The sequence below is a fragment of the Aulonocara sp. 'chitande type north' Nkhata Bay genome, linkage group LG14, assembly GCF_057382095.1.
Source record: "Aulonocara sp. 'chitande type north' Nkhata Bay isolate Kocher_YH1m ecotype deep benthic linkage group LG14, A_spYH_male_GT1.1, whole genome shotgun sequence".
Lineage (NCBI taxonomy): Eukaryota > Metazoa > Chordata > Actinopteri > Cichliformes > Cichlidae > Aulonocara > Aulonocara sp. 'chitande type north' Nkhata Bay.
The window spans coordinates 26,881,510-26,899,995 of NC_141357.1; the positions used below are offsets into that span (position 1 = coordinate 26,881,510).

An 18,486-nucleotide genomic window follows, 5' to 3' on the forward strand; every position below is an offset into this window, starting at 1 on the left:
ATTTGTAGCTACAGCTGCCCTGGGGCAGACTGACAGAAACGAGGCTGCCGTATCGCGCCATCGGCCCCTCTGGCCAACACCAGTAGGCGGTAGGGTAAAGTGTCTTGCTCAAGGACACAACGACCAGGACAGAGAGCCCAGGGATTGAACCAGCGACCTTCCGGTTACAGATGCGCTTCCCAACCCCCTGAGCCACAGTCGCCCCACACAGAAACACCTGTTACTCTGACAATTCTTCAGTGAGTTATTACTGATGACTAATTTACTCCCAGAGTGTTTCCTGAGTTTGCCTGGATACAAAGCAATCTCAAATGAAAAGTATACTCCGCCTTCTTCCCTGATGCAAGATTAAACAACACAGTAAGTCAATAAAAGGGAATGGCAAAGAATAAAACCTAATAACTGATCTCAACAATTCAGAAAGCTGTCATGTGCTTATCTTTGCAAAACAATTTAGTCGTGGTTGTTTTGCTGTGTTCCTATGTTTTTTCGACTCGATCCACTCCTCAGTTTTCTTTGTCCTGTCAGCTGCAGGGACAGTTTCATCTAAATGAGATGCACAAAACTGGAGATGTGGTTCTGGGTGGACTGTTTCAAGTCCATTTCTTTTCAAGTGTTCCTGATCTGTCTTTTACCTCGCTGCCACAACAGCCTACTTGCCATGGGTAACAAAGACAGGGAAAAAGCAGGAAAAAAATAGAATAAGAAAACTGTCAAACTTAGTGCCAGTATAAATATGTATTTTGTATCTGAAATAACTAAACAATGCGTCTTCTTTTTCATTTTTTTCTTAATATATGTCTTTAATTGTTATTCAGTATCCTTAATTGTTTATAATATTTCTACTTTTGCAACTTTTTCAAAAGGCACTCGTTTACTTGTAATTTAAAACCTGTGTTGTATTATATATATTAGTAATTAAAATTTTCTTGTCTTAGTGTGTATGTCCTAGGATTTAAGTCCGCACAGACCATGGCATTTGCTATTGATGAGATCAATAGAAACTCAAACCTGCTACCAAATGTGACTCTGGGATACACTCTTTATGATAACTGCCTTGAACTTGGAATTGGATTCCGTGGAGCATTGTCATTAGCCAGTGGTCAAGAGGATCAAATTGTAGTAGATGATACATGTGTTGGAAATCCTCCAGTCATAGGGGTTGTGGGTGATTCGACCTCTACAAATTCTATTGCAATCTCCAACGTCTTAGGCTTGTACAGAGTACCTATGGTAAGTTTTCTGCTTGACCATGTAACAGTTTTCATGGATTAATTTGATTTAATTAAAAATGTAAAACCATTTTATGAAAACAAAACTAATACTAATAATGCAGTCATGATGACAAAGTTAAGATATCTCTACATGGATAGCTCCTGAATATACAGTCTGTGTCTTTCACAGGTGAGTTATTATGCCACATGTTCCTGCCTGAGTGACCGTCAAAAGTATCCATCCTTCTTTAGAACGATCCCAAGTGATGCTTTCCAGGTGAAAATTTGTCATCAAAATTAAAATGGAAACGCAAAAGTATGTTTCAATATCTGTGTAAAAGAAGAACAAAGAAAGATATGAAAATATTAGAAATAATAATATACTTAGTTTTGAGAATTGTGCTCTGTTTTGTTTCTGTATTGTGTCAAAGAATAAAGCTAAATTGCAATTATATTTAAAGTTTTTCTTTTCTTTTCAATGCACTTACACTTTAATCTGTATTCACTTAGGTACGTGCAATGATCCAGATTCTAAAGCATTTTGGCTGGACTTGGGCAGGTCTGCTCGTCACTGATGATGATTATGGACTTCATGCAGCCAGATTCTTTCAGTCTGAGCTGAGTGTGTCTGGTGAAGGTTGCCTGGCCTACACTGAGGTTTTGCCCTGGGACAAAGACACAGATGAACTCAGGAGGATTGTTGATGTGATGAAGACCTCTACAGCTCGAGTTGTCATTGTCTTTGAACATCCTAGTCGCATAATACACCTTATAGATGAGGTTTCACTTTAAAACACTTTAATGATTAGTAGTTACAGAGGTCTTCATAATTATATTGTGTAAAACACGTATTACGTATCATTGTCAGTACAGAAATGAGTACAAAAATGTAATAATTCAGAAACTGTTTCAGTAAAGAAATTGGAGGCTCAGTATTACTTCATAGATTTGGTCTAATTTAATTCACAGGTAGTAAGGCAAAATGTGACAGGTCTACAGTGGATAGCCAGCGTGGCCTTGACAGAATCTGTTGTGCTCCAAACACCTCACTTTATGCCATACCTGGGTGGTATACTTGGTATCACCATTCGTCAAGGAGAGATACCAGGGCTCAGGGATTTTCTGTTGCAAATACATCCTGATCTACATCACAACAGTAGCTACGGAAATAGCTTGGTGAGACTTGAACATTTTTACTGTGTGTCACAACAATTATATATTTTCATAATGTGTAATAAACATTTTTCAAAATATTTCAGGTGAATCAGTTTTGGGAATTTACATTTCAGTGCAGATTTGCTCCAGCTCCAGCAGGCTGGCTGGAAGGTGGAGGTGCACAATGCACTGGACAGGAAGATCTAGGAAATGTGGACAATGAGTACTTGGACATTTCCAACCTACGAACTGAGTATAATGTGTACAAAGCTGTTTATGCACTGGCATATTCCCTTGATGACATGCTGCGGTGCAAGCCAGGAAGAGGGCCTTTCAGTGGGAACAGCTGTGCCTCTTTGCAGTCACTGGAGCCATGGCAGGTGTGTTATCATTGTACACTCCACCTTTGAACACATTGTTTTTGCATGCTTTCAGAATTTCTGAAAAGGGATTTGCCATACTTGTGAGCAAAAGTAGTCATTTAAGTCATGGAGGTCATTAACTTTTATACAGGATTATTAGTAATGTGCCTTGGTTGATTGAGACTTAGATATAAATGACTTTATATATGTAGGTACCATAGATATAATATTATATTTGATTACTGAACTGAAAAATTGCCACTGTTTGCACTGTAAAGTTACTGGAGCCATGGCAGATGTGATATCATTTTACACTCCATCTATGAATAAATCATTGGTTCTATAATTATTTTTTGAGCAAAAAGTAATTTACTTATTATACATTCCTTTTAAACAGCTTGTTTATTACATGGAAAGAGTGAACTTCACCACTCCATTTGGCGATCAAGTATCATTTGACGAGAATGGTGATGTGGTACCAATTTATGATGTTATTAATGCGTTGTGGCTCCCTGATGGAAGCACTAAAATTCAGAAAGTGGGTGAGGTTAAAAGGACAGCTTTAAAAGGTGAAGAACTCACACTTGATGAAGGCAAAATCTTCTGGAACTTTGAATCCAAACAGGTTAGATATGTTTTTATTTCACAACTACCTTTTATGACATTTACAGTATATAGAATTGTAGTAGGCAATAAATCTTTATTTTTTTATGTCCAATAGCCACCTCGATCAGTATGCAGTGAGAGTTGTCCTCCTGGTACCCACATGGTGAGAAGGAAGAGAGAGCCCGAATGCTGTTTTGACTGCATCCCCTGTTCTGAGGGAAAGATCACTAACAAGAGCAGTAGGTCTTTGTCTTTCTGTATGACATATTTGATTTAATTTCTGTGAAATATAGTATGCATTTCACCATCAACCCTTCTTTGTCAGACTCCTTGGAGTGCACCAGTTGTCCAGAGGATTTTTGGTCAAACCCACAGCGTGACCACTGTGTTCTTAGGAAAACAGAGTTTCTCTCTTATCATGACCCTTTGGGTATTTGTTTGACAGCAATCTCCTTACTGGGAACATTTATATGTGCTGTTGTTCTGGGGATCTTTATCTGCCATCGCAGAACACCTATAGTACGTGCCAACAATTCAGAACTTAGTTTCCAGCTATTAATGTCACTTAAGTTGTGTTTCCTGTGTTCACTTTTGTTCATTGGACGACCCAGGATGTGGACATGCCAACTCAGGCATGCAGCATTTGGGATCAGCTTTGTGCTGTGTGTCTCATGTATCCTGGTAAAAACCATGGTTGTTCTGGCTGTGTTCAAAGCCTCCAAGCCAGGAGGGGGAGCCAGTCTGAAGTGGTTTGGTGCAATGCAGCAGAGAGGAACAGTTCTGTTTCTTACATCTATTCAGGCAGCCATCTGCACTACCTGGCTTGTCTCTTCCTCTCCAACTCCACATAAAAACACCCAATACCACAATGACAAGATAGTGTATGAGTGTTCAGTTGGGTCCACTGTTGGTTTTGCAGTGTTATTGGGCTATATTGGCATACTGGCTTTCCTCAGTTTTCTAATTGCATTCCTGGTGAGGAATCTCCCTGATAGTTTTAATGAGGCCAAGCTCATCACATTCAGCATGCTGATCTTCTGTGCTGTGTGGGTGGCCTTTGTTCCTGCTTATATCAGCTCACCAGGAAATCTTGCAGATGCAGTGGAGGTGTTTGCCATTCTTGCTTCAAGTTTTGGACTCTTGATCACACTGTTTGGACCCAAATGTTACATAATCCTGTTGAGACCAGAGATGAACACAAAGAAAGCTGTTATGGGCCGTGGGATTGTGTCATAAAATTTTCAGTTCAAGTCAAAAAAAAAAATTATTTGCACTCTATTGACCGAAAATTAAATAAACAATTAAAATGAACAAATGTTAAATATTAAAGACAGTTATTTAGTCGGTTTTTTTGTTGTTGTTCTTTTAAAATGCAGTTTACATACAAAACAACCAGACTTTTCAAAGAGAAGCATTGACTTTGTTACACTGCACTGTAAAATTTACCTATTACGGAAATTAAATATAATTGAAACTCTTTTAATAAACTACGCTTTCAACTTGAATTCATTTAGCAGTTCTAATATATATTTTTGCATATTTGGTCTGTCTTGAACTGATCATGATCAAAACCATGCTGATCATTTCAAGAAAACAACTAATACTGTCACGGTTTGCGGGGCAAAAGGGCGGCAGTTCTGGTGCAGGTGAGTGTTTATTTATAATAGTGGGTCAATACGAACAGCAAGGGTGGCAAAACATGAAACTAGAAACCTAAACTGGGTAAACTAATAAGACAAACCAGAAACGAAGATGCAGGGAGGTCCGGGGAAATACATACGGAGAGACGCAGGGAGACCGAGGGGAAACAACACAGACGAACCAGCAATTACTATGACAGAAGACACAACTTAAATACACTCAGAGAACACAGGGAGATTACATACAGGTGGGAACACAGCTGGGAGTGATTAACATGACGAGACTAGGGAGGCAAAATGAAAACACTCACATAAGACACAGACCTTCACAATAAAACAGGAACTTACACATGAAAGGACACAAACTAAGAAACGCGGACTAGATACAGGAACATACGGGCACAGAACAGAGTAAACACTAACCAGAGGAAGAACAGAACCAAAATCACGAAGAGAAAACCCAAAACGCTGGGTCAAAAGGACCCAGGATCATGACAAATACAGGTTTCCATTTCAAAATGTGCTACAATCAATACTTAACTATAGTGACAATTCCAGGCTCCCAGAGACACAAGGCTCTCCAACAGTTACCTAGAAGGTCTCTCCAAACAGACTGTAAGAAGCGTGTCATCCAGAGTTTATCTCCCATTGAGAACTGGGAGTAGTGCAAGATGGCGGCGCGCACAGATGCAGCAGCTCTATGCTCTCCACTTAGGTGCTTTTCTTTTTCTTTTTTCCACATTTCTTTTTCTTTTGTTTTTCTTACTGTAAAGCCAAATTTACCTACCGCCATCTGGAATTATGCAACATTCGATGCAACAGCCAGATCCCCATTACCAGTGATTATCAGAGGATGCACAACATACTCCTGGAGATAGTGAGAAAATTCGGTGCTCTGTGGATTCTTATTGGGTCTGCCAAGAAATGCATGTGGCGGAAGGAACGCAAACAAAAGCAGGAGTGCCGGACGGGACTGCTAGCTACGATAAAGAAGCAGCCTTTCAAACTACAGCTCCCGAGCATCTTCCTGACCAACGCACGGTTGGTCATCAAAAAAATAGACGAACTGAACCTACTTCTCACAGCACAGCAACTTCTACGCAATTGTTGTGTCCTGGTTGTCACAGAGACATGGCTACGATAGGGAATCCCCGACGCCTCGATGCAGCTATCAGGTCACACAATGCACCGCAGTGACAGAAAGACTACAGCGGGGAAAAGCCAAGGAGGAGGATTGTGCATTTACACACATAACAACTGGTGCACAAACACTAAGATCATCACCACAGTCTGCTCCCCAGGCATAGAGGCAATGTCTGTCATGTGCAGACCCTTCTACTTGCCCAGAGAACTGCCTGCAGTCCTAATAACAGCAGTCCACTTACCACCAGACGCTAAAGCTAGCTCAGCCCTTGCCTACCTGCACGACACAATCTCCAAAAAGAAATGGGAATATCCAGAGGGAGTATCATTGCAGGGGATTTCAACAAAGCATGCTTAAGAACTGTGCCTAAATTTGTTCGACATGTGAAATGCCCTACGAGAGGGAATAACACCTTGGACCATGTTTACTCAAATATTAAGCAAGCCTTCAGATCTTTTCCCCTCCCCCACCTGAGTATGTCCGACCACCTCTCTCTGCTCATCGTCCTGGCATACACACCACTCAGGAAAAGAACAAAGCCCACCATCAGAACCATTAGCACCTTTTCTGAGGAAGCTCGTGCTCAATTGCAGGACTCTTTTGCCCTCACAGAGTGGAGTGTCTTTGAACATGATGGCCTAGAGACTCACACATCTGGGTTACATCACGCACTGCATGGACACTGTCACCACGGAAAAGGTCTACCCCAACCGTAAACTCTGGATGACAAGTACGGTTCAGGCATTGTTAAAGGCACGCAGCTCGCCATACAAATCTGGGGGCCAGGACATGTACAGCAGAGCAAGAGCAGACCTTAAAAAAGGCATCAGAGCAGCAAAACTGGACTTCTCAAACAAGCTATCAGATCACCTCTCTGATAACAACTCCAGAAAGGTATGAGAGGGCCTGAAACACATCACCAATTACAAGTGCAATGGGAAAAACACAGATAACATGGACATCTCATTAGCAGAGGAACTTAACCACTCCTTTGCCTGCTTCGAGAAAGCTGCAGTCACCCCCACCATGCACACCACCCTGCCCACAGCCTCCTCTGAGCACAGCCCTCACACATTTAGCCTCCAAGAACACCAGGTTCGCAATGTGTTCAGCGCAGTTAATCAAAGGAAAGCTGCTGGCCCTGACGGAATACCTGGTAGAGTGCTCAAAGCCTGCGCTGTCCAGCTGCCTCCTCAGTTCACCAGACTATTCAACCTCTCCCTGTCACATGCCACTGTCCCTGCCCTCCACTCCGCTTTCCATCACCTGGAGAATCCTGGGACATCAGTAAGGATGCTCTTCATTGACTTCAGCTCGGCCTTCAATACCATCATCCCAGACATTCTTATAGCCAAGCTGGTAAACTTGGACTCTCCCCCCCCCCATATGTGTATGGAACTTTCCCACAGACTGTTCACAATCAGTCATGGTTGGCAACCAGAGATCATCCACCCTGTCACTCAGCACTGGCTCACTACAGGGATGTGTGCTGAGTCCACTCCTACACACCATCTACACTAATGACTGCACCCCCATGCACCCCTGCAACATCATCTTCAGCTTCTTCCCGTGGGCTGTCAGAACTCGTAATGCAAACTAAGAATGTGAACAGACTTCTCCCATACAACCATTCTGCTATTGATCAACTATGTTGCTGCCATCCCATGTTCAGTATCTCAGTCTTTCATTGTTCTGTGCAATATTTTTGGCCCATGTGCAATATTTTTGGTCTCGGTGGAATTACCATCCCCACCCTAAATGACCTTAGCCCCTCCACCCTTATTTATTTATTTATTATATTATATTATATTATATTATATAACAGCCCTTGTATATGGCCCCACAATGTTTCTGTTTCAATGTTTCTACACATACACCATGTATATAGTTTACTCACATAAATGTATACATATATATTGCTTTTTTCCCCCTTGTTGTATATTGTTTTCTTTACTTTTGCACCTTTGTGGTCCAGCTACCCAATTTCACTGCGCAAGAAACTGCACAATGACAATAAATGCTCTAAGTCTAGGTCTAAGAATCAGAATATTTTATTAATTCCTAAGGTAATTATGTCCGATGCAATTGCTCCAAGACAATAACAGTAACAGACTAAACTATTTAAACAATACAATATGTTACAGATTTTACAAATTTAACCCTTTAAAACCAGTCAGAGCGGGCACACTCCGTTTTGCGCAACTATTTTTAAATCCCTGTAGAACTGCAACCACGTGAGCTAGCGCAATAATTTTTTTTGCATATGAAACCAGAGGAGTTGTACTTACATCTTATGTCATCAGCTTGTCCTAGGTCACAGTTTCCTTCCACATATAGCTTTGCAAAAATTGCATAAAAAGCACAGCAACAAAAACATAATATTTCAGAAACATGCTTTGCTAATCTGACCAGCTGTTCATAACACTTCCTACGTTGGAATATACGTCAGCGCGAACTATCGCATGTCCGCCATTACCTGCCCGAAACTGGAAGTGATGTCATTTTTGTGCAAAATTTAGTTTTTTACCTTCAGGGTCTTATAATCCTATACTGGTGTTTTTAAAAGTCATGTTTGACTTTATGCTTTTCTGTATAGTTTCTGGGATGCTTAGAACTCAAGTTGCACTGCTGGAAATGCACATGCTGTTTTTTTGTTTGTTTGTTTGTTTTGCAAATTTGCATTGTAGTATTTATTTTCGTTTTTCCTGCAGTATATAAAAATTGGTGTATCTCAAAAGTAAAACTGTGAAGAAACTCAAAATAAATTTCCTGTTGTTGCAAACTATTTTGTGCAACTTTTTTGTACTTACAGTTTTGAGGGATAAACCTCTTAAATTTTTCTAACTAGAAATATATGTAAAAAACAAAACAAAAACGATTTTCAATTTTTTTTGTAGTTTATTGCACTTTTTTGCAATTTGTGTAGTTATTATGCACTTAATGAATACATATTATTAAAGTTTGGGCTATAATGGTTGTATTGATGTATAGCAAATGTTCCCAAAAATGGCACTACAGCATGTAAAAATATAAAGATAAGCTTTGGCAGACTTGGTTCTATGGTAGGTCTTAAAGGGTTAAGAAATAGCACTAATATATACAAATCAATCAAATATGAATATCAAGAATTTACAGAGGTGCTTATAAATAAATATCAAGAATACTGAAATGAATATTACGGAGTAGAAAAGAGCATCCACAAAAAGGGTGTAACTATTGCAGTGTTTACAGTGTATTAGATGGAGGAGTTGTACAGGGAGATGGCCATGGGCAGGAATGACTTCCTGTGTCGTTCAGTAGCTATGGTCATAGTATGTATGGTGGCTCCGTAAATGCTAAAGAGGTAAGTATTATTTCTCAGTTGCAGTGAATTAAAAGAAGAAAATAAACAGTAGAAAGAAAAAGAGCGATAACAATTTAACATAAACCAGTGACACACTCCGGGCCTGACCAACCCTGGCAGGGCTCCTTGGATGAGGGTGTAGGGATAATGACCAAAACACCCAATGAATCCAAGGTCCACCACTGACTAAGTGTCCCAATTTTTAATATGATAATTTAGATCAGATCTTTAATCCATAAACCCAACCTAAGAAGAAAAAAATGGCAGATTAGCTTGGGTAAAAGACCGACAGTTGAGGCACACAACGATGTGTGCTGCTGACAAAGTTTCTGGGTTGCTTTTCCTCATAACAGCCATCCTTCAAGATTCTCCCCATTTAAAGCAAAGCATTATCAGGAACTGTAGCATCTAGTACTCTTACTGAATCAGTAGAGAGGTCTATTAATACATGCTGATTGAGAAAAGTGACTGAAAAGTAAGTACTAAATGCATCATGGAAACCCCCCAGCAGTCTACACCTATTGCAGCATAACTAAGGGAGGATTCAGGGTCACCTGATCCAGCCTTAACTACAGTGGGGCAAAAAAGTATTTAGTCAGCCACCGATTGTGCAAGTTCCCCCACTTAAAATGATGACAGAGGTCAGTAATTTGCACCAGAGGTACACTTCAACTGTGAGAGACAGAATGTGAAAAAAAAATCCATGAATTCACATGGTAGGATTTGTAAAGAATTTATTCGTAAATCAGGGAGGAAAATAAGTATTTGGTCACCTCAAACAAGGAAAATCTCTGGCTCTCACAGACCTGTAACGTCTTCTGTAAGAAGCTTTTCTGTCCCCCACTCGTTACCTGTATGAATGGCACCTGTTTGAACTCATCATCTGTATAAAAGACACCTGTCCACAGCCTCAAACAGTCAGACTCCAAACTCCGCCATGGCCAAGACCAAAGAGCTTTCGAAGGACACCAGGAAAAGTATTGTAGACCTGCACCAGACTGGGAAGAGTGAATCTACAATAGGCAAGCAGCTTGGTGTGAAAAAATCAACTGTGGGAGCAATCATCAGAAAATGGAAGACATACAAGACCACTGATAATCTCCCTCGATCTGGGGCTCCACGCAAGATCTCATCCCGTGGGGTCAAAATGATCATGAGAACGGTGAGCAAAGATCCCAGAACCACACGGGGGGACCTGGTGAATGACCTGCAGAGAGCTGGGACCAAAGTAACAAAGGTCACCATCAGTAACACACTACAACGGCAGGGAATCAAATCCCGCAGTGCCAGACGTGTTCCGCTGCTGAAGCCAGTGCATGTCCAGGCCCGTCTGAAGTTTGCCAGAGAGCACATGGATGATACAGCAGAGGATTGGGAGAATGTCATGTGGTCAGATGAAACCAAAGTAGAACTTTTTGGTATAAACTCAACTCGTCGTGTTTGGAGGAGGAAGAATACTGAGTTGCATCCCAAGAACACCATACCTACTGTGAAGCATGGGGGTGGAAACATCATGCTATGGGGCTGTTTTTCTGCCAAGGGGACAGGACGACTGATCCGTGTTAAGGACAGAATGAATGGGGCCATGTATCATGAGATTTTGAGCCAAAACCTCCTTCCATCAGTGAGAACTTTGAAGATGAAACGAGGCTGGGTCTTCCAACATGACAATGATCCAAAACACACCGCCCGGGCAACAAAGGAGTGGCTCCGTGAGAAGCATTTGAAAGTCCTGGAGTGGCCTAGAAGATCTGCATGGAGGAATGGGCCAAAAATACCAGCTACTGTGTGTGCAAACCTGGTAAAGACCTATAGTAAACGTTTGACCTCTGTTATTGCCAACAAAGGTTATGTTACAAAGTATTGAGTTGTATTTTTGTTATTGACCAAATACTTATTTTCCACCCTGATTTACGAATAAATTCTTTACAAATCCTACCATGCGGATTCATGGATTTTTTTTTCACATTCTGTCTCTCACAGTTGAAGTGTACCTCTGGTGCAAATTACTGACCTCTGTCATCATTTTAGGTGGGGCAACTTGCACAATCGGTGGCTGACTAAATAAATTTTTGCCCCACTGTATATGATTTTTTTAAAAAAGGTAAGTTTTAAGCCTAATCTTAAAAGTAGAGATAGTGTCTATCTCCCAAATCCAAACTGGAAGCTGGTTCCACAGAAGAGGGGCCTGAAAACTGAAGGCTCTGCCTCCCATTCTATTTTTAAATACTCTAGGAACAACAAGTAAGCCTCCAGTGCGAGAGCAAAGTGCCCTAATGGAGTGATTCGGTACTATAAGGTCATTAAGATAAAATGCGGCCTGATAATTTAGGACCTTGTATGTGTATCCTGAGTCTCCTGACGGTTTGCCAGAATCTCTTTGAGGCAGTCCAAAAGTCTTTTTCCATAGCCTCTCCGAACTACTCCCACACCCAGCCAGACCGCATGGACTAAGGCCCGACCACCAGACGCTCACCCTAGGGCACCCTCCCCGGGCTGCACCCGGTAACCCTATCTCGAGTAGGGTGAACAGTCCCCTCGATGGTCTTCTCATAGTCGTCTTCTGAATTGCTCTTTGTCTGGTCCCTCACCCAGTACCAATTTGCCATGGCAGACACTACCAGGGGGCAAAAAGCCCCCAGACAACAATCTTGCTAAAACTAATCCAACACAAGTCCAGTTGAAGCACATAGTAAGCTGAGCAACAGCAGATGCTTTGTAAATATAATCAGGGAGTATTCTGAAAAAATTTGGATGCTCAAGCCTGACACTCAGACAAAAACAGCTGGATAGAGTGTGGATTTCTTCTTGATTATATTTTGATTAGATCCCTTATTTGATTAAAGAAGGAATAACTATCACCAAAAGCACATGCATTAAACTCTGTGACAGGACTATCTTACATTACCACAAAGGCTGGATTTTAGGCCTTTTTCTTCACATTTGAATGGAGCTGAGCTGAGGGATCATGACACTGTGAAGGACACTGCAGGGTTTATCTCTTAGTTGAACCTCTGATTCAGGAGGAACAATGAGGTTTTCATCCAGGCTGTGAAACTGGACAAGCTCTTTATCCTCTCAAGGATGTTTGAGAAAGTGAGCAAGTGTGGACATAATATCTTGGTCTGTCCAGGCTCGTGGATGTTCTCCACTATGATGGCCTCAAGATTTCATCTTTACTTTAAATATCTTAGGGTCTTGTTCACGAGTTTGGGGAAAGTGGAGCATGAGATTCACTGATGGATTTGGGAAACATGTGCAATGATACAGGCACTGTACAGTCTGAGCTAAGTTTTTAATTTACAGGTCAATTTAGATTACAACTATTCAACTGTGGCCACGAACTCTGGTAGTGATCAAATAAGTAATTTGTTGTCCCCTCAACAGTTTTGTTCACAAGTTTGGGGAAAGTGGAGCCTGAGATTTATTCACAGATTTGGGGAAAATGAACAGACACTGTACCAGTCTGTTGCGGTAAAGAAAGAGCTGAGCAAGTTTTTAATTTACAGGTCATTTTACATTACATCCCTTACCTATGGCCATGAACTCTGGGTAGTGATCAAATAAGGGTTGTGGATATAAGCTGTGGAAATGAGTTTCCTTCAAAGGGTGCCTGGGTCTCCCTTAGAGATAGGGTAAATAGCTTGGTCATCGGGACTCAGATGGTGGGCTTTCACTTCGAATACAGAAGATCTGCTTGTCCCGTGTTTTGCATTCATGCATTAGCCCTGAAAAATTTCACTGTCTAGTTTCTCATTTGGGCCGTCCCCTTGGGCTGTTCTTCAATTATACTCAGGACAATCTTCCCCATCCACTAAGTTTTCTAGTTTCCTTTTGCCCTATGCAGCTTTATGTCCCGTCCCGCCCATGCTCATGCGGATTTGTTTTTGTTATGTTTTTTATCGTCCCCTCAAAAATTTTGTTTTCTCTTTCAACTCAAATATGGACTGAAGTTTTTAATATGATGTTGTTGAGACATTACACATGAACTTTGATGTACATGAATTATGATATGTTATTTTTGCTATTTGTCTTTTATGTCACTTGATATGCACACGGAAACAACTACTGAATACTGAACAACTACTCTGACAATTCTTCAGTGAGTTATTACTGATGACTAATTTACTCACAGTGTTCCCTGAGTTTGCCTGGATACAAAGCAATCTCAAATGAAAAGTATACACCTCCTTCTTCCCTGATGGGTGGTGTGCAAGATTAAACAACACAGCAAGTCAATAAAAGGGAATGGCAAACAATAAAACCTAATGACTGGTCTCAAATATTCAGAAAGCTGTCATGTGCTTATCTTTGCAAAACAATTTAGTCGTGGTTGTTTTGCTGTATTCCTGTGTTTCTTCTCCTCTACCCACTCCTCAGTTTTCTTTGTCCTGTCAGCTGCAGGGACAGTTTCATCTAAATGAGATGCACAAAACTGGAGATGTGGTTCTGGGTGGACTGTTTCAAGTCCATTTCTTTTCAAGTGTTCCTGATCTGTCTTTTACCTCGCAGCCACAACAGCCTACTTGCCATGGGTAACTATGACAGGGAAACAGAATGAAAAAAACAGAAAAAGAAAACCACCAAACCTAATCCTAATATGAATATGTATTTTATATCTGAAATAACTAGACAAAACATCTTCTCTTTTAAAATTTATTTTCATTAATATATGTCTTTAATTGTTATTCACTTTCCTTGATTGTTTATAATATTATTCCTTTTGCAACATTTTCACTGTGCTCATTTTCCTATATTTTAAAAATCTGTATTGTATTATACTTTTTAGTAATTAAACTTTTCTCGTCTTAGTGTGTATGTTCTAGGATTTAAGCTCGCACAAACCATGGCATTTGCTATTGATGAGATCAACAGAAACTCAAACCTGCTACCAAATGTGACTCTGGGATACACTCTGTATGATAACTGCTTTGAACTTGGAATTGGATTCCGTGGAGCATTATCATTAGCCAGTGGTCAAGAGGATCAAATTGTAGTAGATGATACATGTGTTGGAAATCCTCCAGTTGTAGGGATTGTGGGTGATCCGTCCTCTACAATTTCTATTGCCATCTCCAACGTCTTAGGTTTGTACAGAGTACCTATGGTAAGTTTTCTGCTTGACCATGTAACAGTTTTCTTGGATTGCGTTGATTTCATTGAAAATGTAAAACCATTTTATGAAATAAAAAATAATGCAGTCATGATGACAAAATTAAGATATCTCTACATGGATAGCTCCACAATATACATATGCAGTCTATATCTTTCACAGGTGAGTTATTATGCCACATGTTCCTGCCTGAGTGACCGTCAAAAGTATCCATCCTTCTTTAGAACGATCCCAAGTGATACTTTCCAGGTGAACATTTGTCATCAAAATTAAAATGGAAAAACAAAAGTCTGTTTCAATATCTGTGTAAAAGAAGAACACAGACAGATATGAAAATATTAGAAATAATAATAATAATTAGTTTTGAGAATTATGCTCTATTTCTTTTCTCTATTGTCTCAGAGAATAAAGCTAAATTGCAATTGTATTTAAATGCTGTTCTGTGGACACTGACAGACAGATTATGCACAGAAATTTTGTTTTGTTTCTTCTTTTCAATACACTTACACTTTAATCTATATTCACTTAGGTACGTGCAATGATCCAGATTCTAAAGCATTTTGGCTGGACTTGGGCAGGTCTGCTTGTCAGTAATAATGATTATGGACTTCATGCAGCCAGATCCTTTCAGTCTGAGCTGAGTGTGTCTGGTGAAGGTTGCCTGGCCTACACTGAGGTTTTACCCTGGGACAAAGACACAGATGAACTCCGGAGGATTGTTGATTTGATGAAAACCTCTACAGCTCGAGTTGTCATTGTCTTTGAAGATCCTAGTCGCATGATGCACCTTATGGATGAGGTTTCGCTTTAAAACACTTTAATAGTTACTAGTTACAGAGGTCTTCATAATTATAGTTCATAATTGTGTAAAACACATATTACGTATCATTGTGAGTACAGAAATGAATACAGAAAAATAATCATTCAGAATTAATTTTAAAGATCAAAAACTGTTTCAGTAAAGAAGTTGGAGGCTCAGTATTACTTCATAGATTTGGTCTAATTTAATACACAGGTAGTAAGGCAAAATGTGACAGGTCTACAGTGGATAGCCAGCGAAGCCTGGACAGAATCTGCTGTGCTCCAAACACCTCACTTTATGCCATACCTGGGTGGCACACTGGGTATCACCATTCGCCGAGGAGAAATACCAGGGCTCAGGGAATTCCTGTTGCAAATACATCCTGATCTACATCACAACACTAGCTACGGAATTAGCTTGGTGAGACTTGGACACTTTTACTCTGTGTGTGTATATTTTCATAATGTGTAATAAACATTTTTCAAAATATTTCAGGTGAATCAGTTTTGGGAATTTACATTTCAGTGCAGATTTGCTCCAGCTCCAGCAGGCTGGCTGGAAGGTGGAGGTGCACTATGCACTGGACAGGAAGATCTAGGAAATGTGGACAATGAGTACTTGGACATTTCCAACCTGCGGCCTGAGTATAATGTGTACAAAGCTGTTTATGCACTGGCATATTCCCTTGATGATATGCTGCGGTGCAAGCCAGGAAGAGGGCCTTTCAGTGGGAAAAGCTGTGCCTCTTTGCAGTCACTGGAGCCTTGGCAGGTGTGTTATCATTTTACACTCCACCTTTGGATAAATTGTTTTTGCATGCTTTCAGAATTTCATTAACTTCAGGTCATTAACTTTTATACAGGATTATTAGTAATGTGCCTTGGTTGATTGAGACTTAGATATAAATGACTTTATATATGTAGGTACCATAGATATAATATTATATTTGATTACTGAACTGAAAAATTGCCACTGTTTGCACTGTAAAGTTACTGGAGCCATGGCAGATGTGATATCATTTTACACTCCATCTATGAATAAATCATTGGTTCTATAATTAGTTTTGGAGCAAAAAATAATTTACTTATTATACATTCCTTTTAAACAGCTTGTTTATTACATGGAAAGAGTGAACTTCACCACTCCATTTGGCGATCAAGTGTCATTTGACGAGAATGGTGATGTGGTACCAATTTATGATGTTATTAATGCGTTGTGGCTCCCTGATGGAAGCACTAAAATTCAGAAAGTGGGTGAGGTTAAAAGGACAGCTTTAAAAGGTGAAGAACTCATACTTGATGAAGGCAAAATCTTCTGGAACTTTGAATCCAAACAGGTTAGATATGTTTTTATTTGACAAGTACCTTTTATGACATTTACAGTATATAGAATTGTAGCAGGCAATAAATATTTATTTTTTATGTCCAATAGCCACCTCGATCAGTATGCAGTGAGAGTTGTCCTCCTGGTACCCACATGGTGAGAAGGAAGAGAGAGCCTGAATGCTGTTTTGACTGCATCCCTTGTTCTGAGGGAAAGATCACTAACAAGAGCAGTAGGTCTTTGTCTTTCTGTATGACATATTTGATTTAATTTCTGTGAAATATAGTATGCATTTCAACATCAACACTTCTTTGTCAGACTCCTTGGGGTGCACCAGTTGTCCAGAGGATTTTTGGTCAAACCCACAGCGTGACCACTGTGTTCTTAGGAAAACAGAGTTTCTCTCTTATCATGACCCTTTGGGTATTTGTTTGACAGCAATCTCCTTACTGGGAACATTTATATGTGCTGTTGTTCTGGGGATCTTTATCTGCCATCGCAGAACACCTATAGTACGTGCCAACAATTCAGAACTTAGTTTCCAGCTATTAATGTCACTTAAGTTGTGTTTCCTGTGTTCACTTTTGTTCATCGGACGACCCAGGATGTGGACATGCCAAATGAGGCATGCAGCATTTGGGATCAGCTTTGTGCTGTGTGTCTCATGCATCCTGGTAAAAACCATGGTTGTTCTGGCTGTGTTCAAAGCCTCCAAGCCAGGAGGGGGAGCCAGTCTGAAGTGGTTTGGTGCTATGCAGCAGAGAGGAACAGTTCTATTTCTGACATCTATTCAGGCAGCCATCTGCACTACCTGGCTTGTCTCTTCCTCTCCAACTCCACATAAAAACACCCAATACCACAATGACAAGATAGTGTATGAGTGTTCAGTTGGGTCCACTGTTGGTTTTGCAGTGTTATTGGGCTATATTGGCATACTGGCTGTCCTCAGTTTTTTAATTGCATTCCTGGTGAGGAATCTCCCTGATAGTTTTAATGAGGCCAAGCTCATCACATTCAGCATGCTGATCTTCTGTGCTGTGTGGGTGGCCTTTGTTCCTGCTTATATCAGCTCACCAGGAAAACTTGCAGATGCAGTGGAGGTGTTTGCCATTCTTGCTTCAAGTTTTGGACTCTTGATCACACTGTTTGGACCCAAATGTTACATAATCCTGTTGAGACCAGAGATGAACACAAAGAAAGCTGTTATGGGCCGTGGGATTGTGTCATAAAATGTTTTCATTTATGTTAAAAACATCTTCATTTTCTGTGCAGTAAATCAGAAAATAAAATATATTAATAAAAATAATAAATGTAAATATTAAAACCTCTTGAGAAATCTAAATAATAGTTATTTACTCTTTTTCCTCTTTTCTTTCTTTTAAATAAATCTTTTCAAATATAACTGACTGACTGTGTTACACTTCATTGTCAAAATGTATCTATTATGTAAGTTAAATGTAATTATAATTCTTTTACTAAACTAAGCTTTTTATTTTGTGCTTCAGCCATTTTTGTGGTATATGATGTAAAACACAGTAACACATGAAGCATTGTGCAATACTGATGGGATTTCCGGCTCTTTTTAGAGAACCGGCTCTTTCGGTTCAGCTCACTAAAATGAGCCGACTCTTTCGGCTCCGAACCGGCTCTTCAGGTTGTTTTGTTGCTTTAATTAATTTGTTATTAACAATAATATAAAATTATGCACAAAAGGAATTACTAATGTAAAAAAAAATGGTTTTATCTATAAATGTTTATATATAAATATATGCGGTGGCCCCTAC

At 40.1% G+C, this 18,486-nt stretch overlaps 2 protein-coding genes across 4 annotated transcripts; both read left to right on the plus strand.

The window, feature by feature from the left end:
* The first annotated feature begins 555 nt into the window (after positions 1 to 555).
* Positions 556 to 4,573, plus strand: LOC147314782 (extracellular calcium-sensing receptor-like). 2 transcript variants are annotated; one of them, XM_086260262.1, is made up of 9 exons: positions 556 to 665; positions 939 to 1,233; positions 1,405 to 1,491; positions 1,725 to 1,994; positions 2,184 to 2,390; positions 2,474 to 2,749; positions 3,129 to 3,356; positions 3,453 to 3,576; positions 3,663 to 4,573. In XM_086260262.1, the coding sequence occupies exons 1-9, from the start codon at positions 556 to 558 to the stop codon at positions 4,571 to 4,573; spliced, it is 2,508 nt and encodes an 835-aa protein (XP_086116388.1). The 2 variants fall into 2 exon arrangements, with proteins under 2 accessions (XP_086116388.1, XP_086116389.1); XM_086260263.1 differs by having other exon boundaries at positions 2,483 to 2,749.
* Positions 4,574 to 13,889: 9,316 nt separating this feature from the next.
* On the plus strand, positions 13,890 to 17,931 carry LOC147314783 (extracellular calcium-sensing receptor-like). Of its 2 annotated transcripts, none has more exons than XM_086260264.1 (9): positions 13,890 to 13,999; positions 14,277 to 14,571; positions 14,740 to 14,826; positions 15,107 to 15,376; positions 15,593 to 15,799; positions 15,875 to 16,150; positions 16,488 to 16,715; positions 16,811 to 16,934; positions 17,021 to 17,931. In XM_086260264.1, exons 1-9 carry the CDS (start codon positions 13,890 to 13,892, stop codon positions 17,929 to 17,931), a joined length of 2,508 nt encoding a protein of 835 aa, XP_086116390.1. The 2 variants fall into 2 exon arrangements, with proteins under 2 accessions (XP_086116390.1, XP_086116391.1); XM_086260265.1 differs by having other exon boundaries at positions 15,884 to 16,150.
* Positions 17,932 to 18,486: the final 555 nt, after the last annotated feature.

What these genes read in the sequence shown, in the direction of transcription:
- LOC147314782 (XM_086260262.1), top strand. Translation starts at nt 556, where the DNA reads ATGCACAAAACTGGAGATGTGGTTCTGGGTGGACTGTTTCAAGTCCAT. An exon ending in GGAACTTTGAATCCAAACAG is followed by an intron (nt 3,357 to 3,452) that starts GTTAGATATGTT and finishes TATGTCCAATAG; the next exon opens with CCACCTCGATCAGTATGCAG. An exon ending in AAAGATCACTAACAAGAGCA is followed by an intron (nt 3,577 to 3,662) that starts GTAGGTCTTTGT and finishes CTTCTTTGTCAG; the next exon opens with ACTCCTTGGAGTGCACCAGT.
- LOC147314783 (XM_086260264.1), top strand. Translation starts at nt 13,890, where the DNA reads ATGCACAAAACTGGAGATGTGGTTCTGGGTGGACTGTTTCAAGTCCAT. An exon ending in CAACAGCCTACTTGCCATGG is followed by an intron (nt 14,000 to 14,276) that starts GTAACTATGACA and finishes TTCTCGTCTTAG; the next exon opens with TGTGTATGTTCTAGGATTTA. An exon ending in AAAGATCACTAACAAGAGCA is followed by an intron (nt 16,935 to 17,020) that starts GTAGGTCTTTGT and finishes CTTCTTTGTCAG; the next exon opens with ACTCCTTGGGGTGCACCAGT.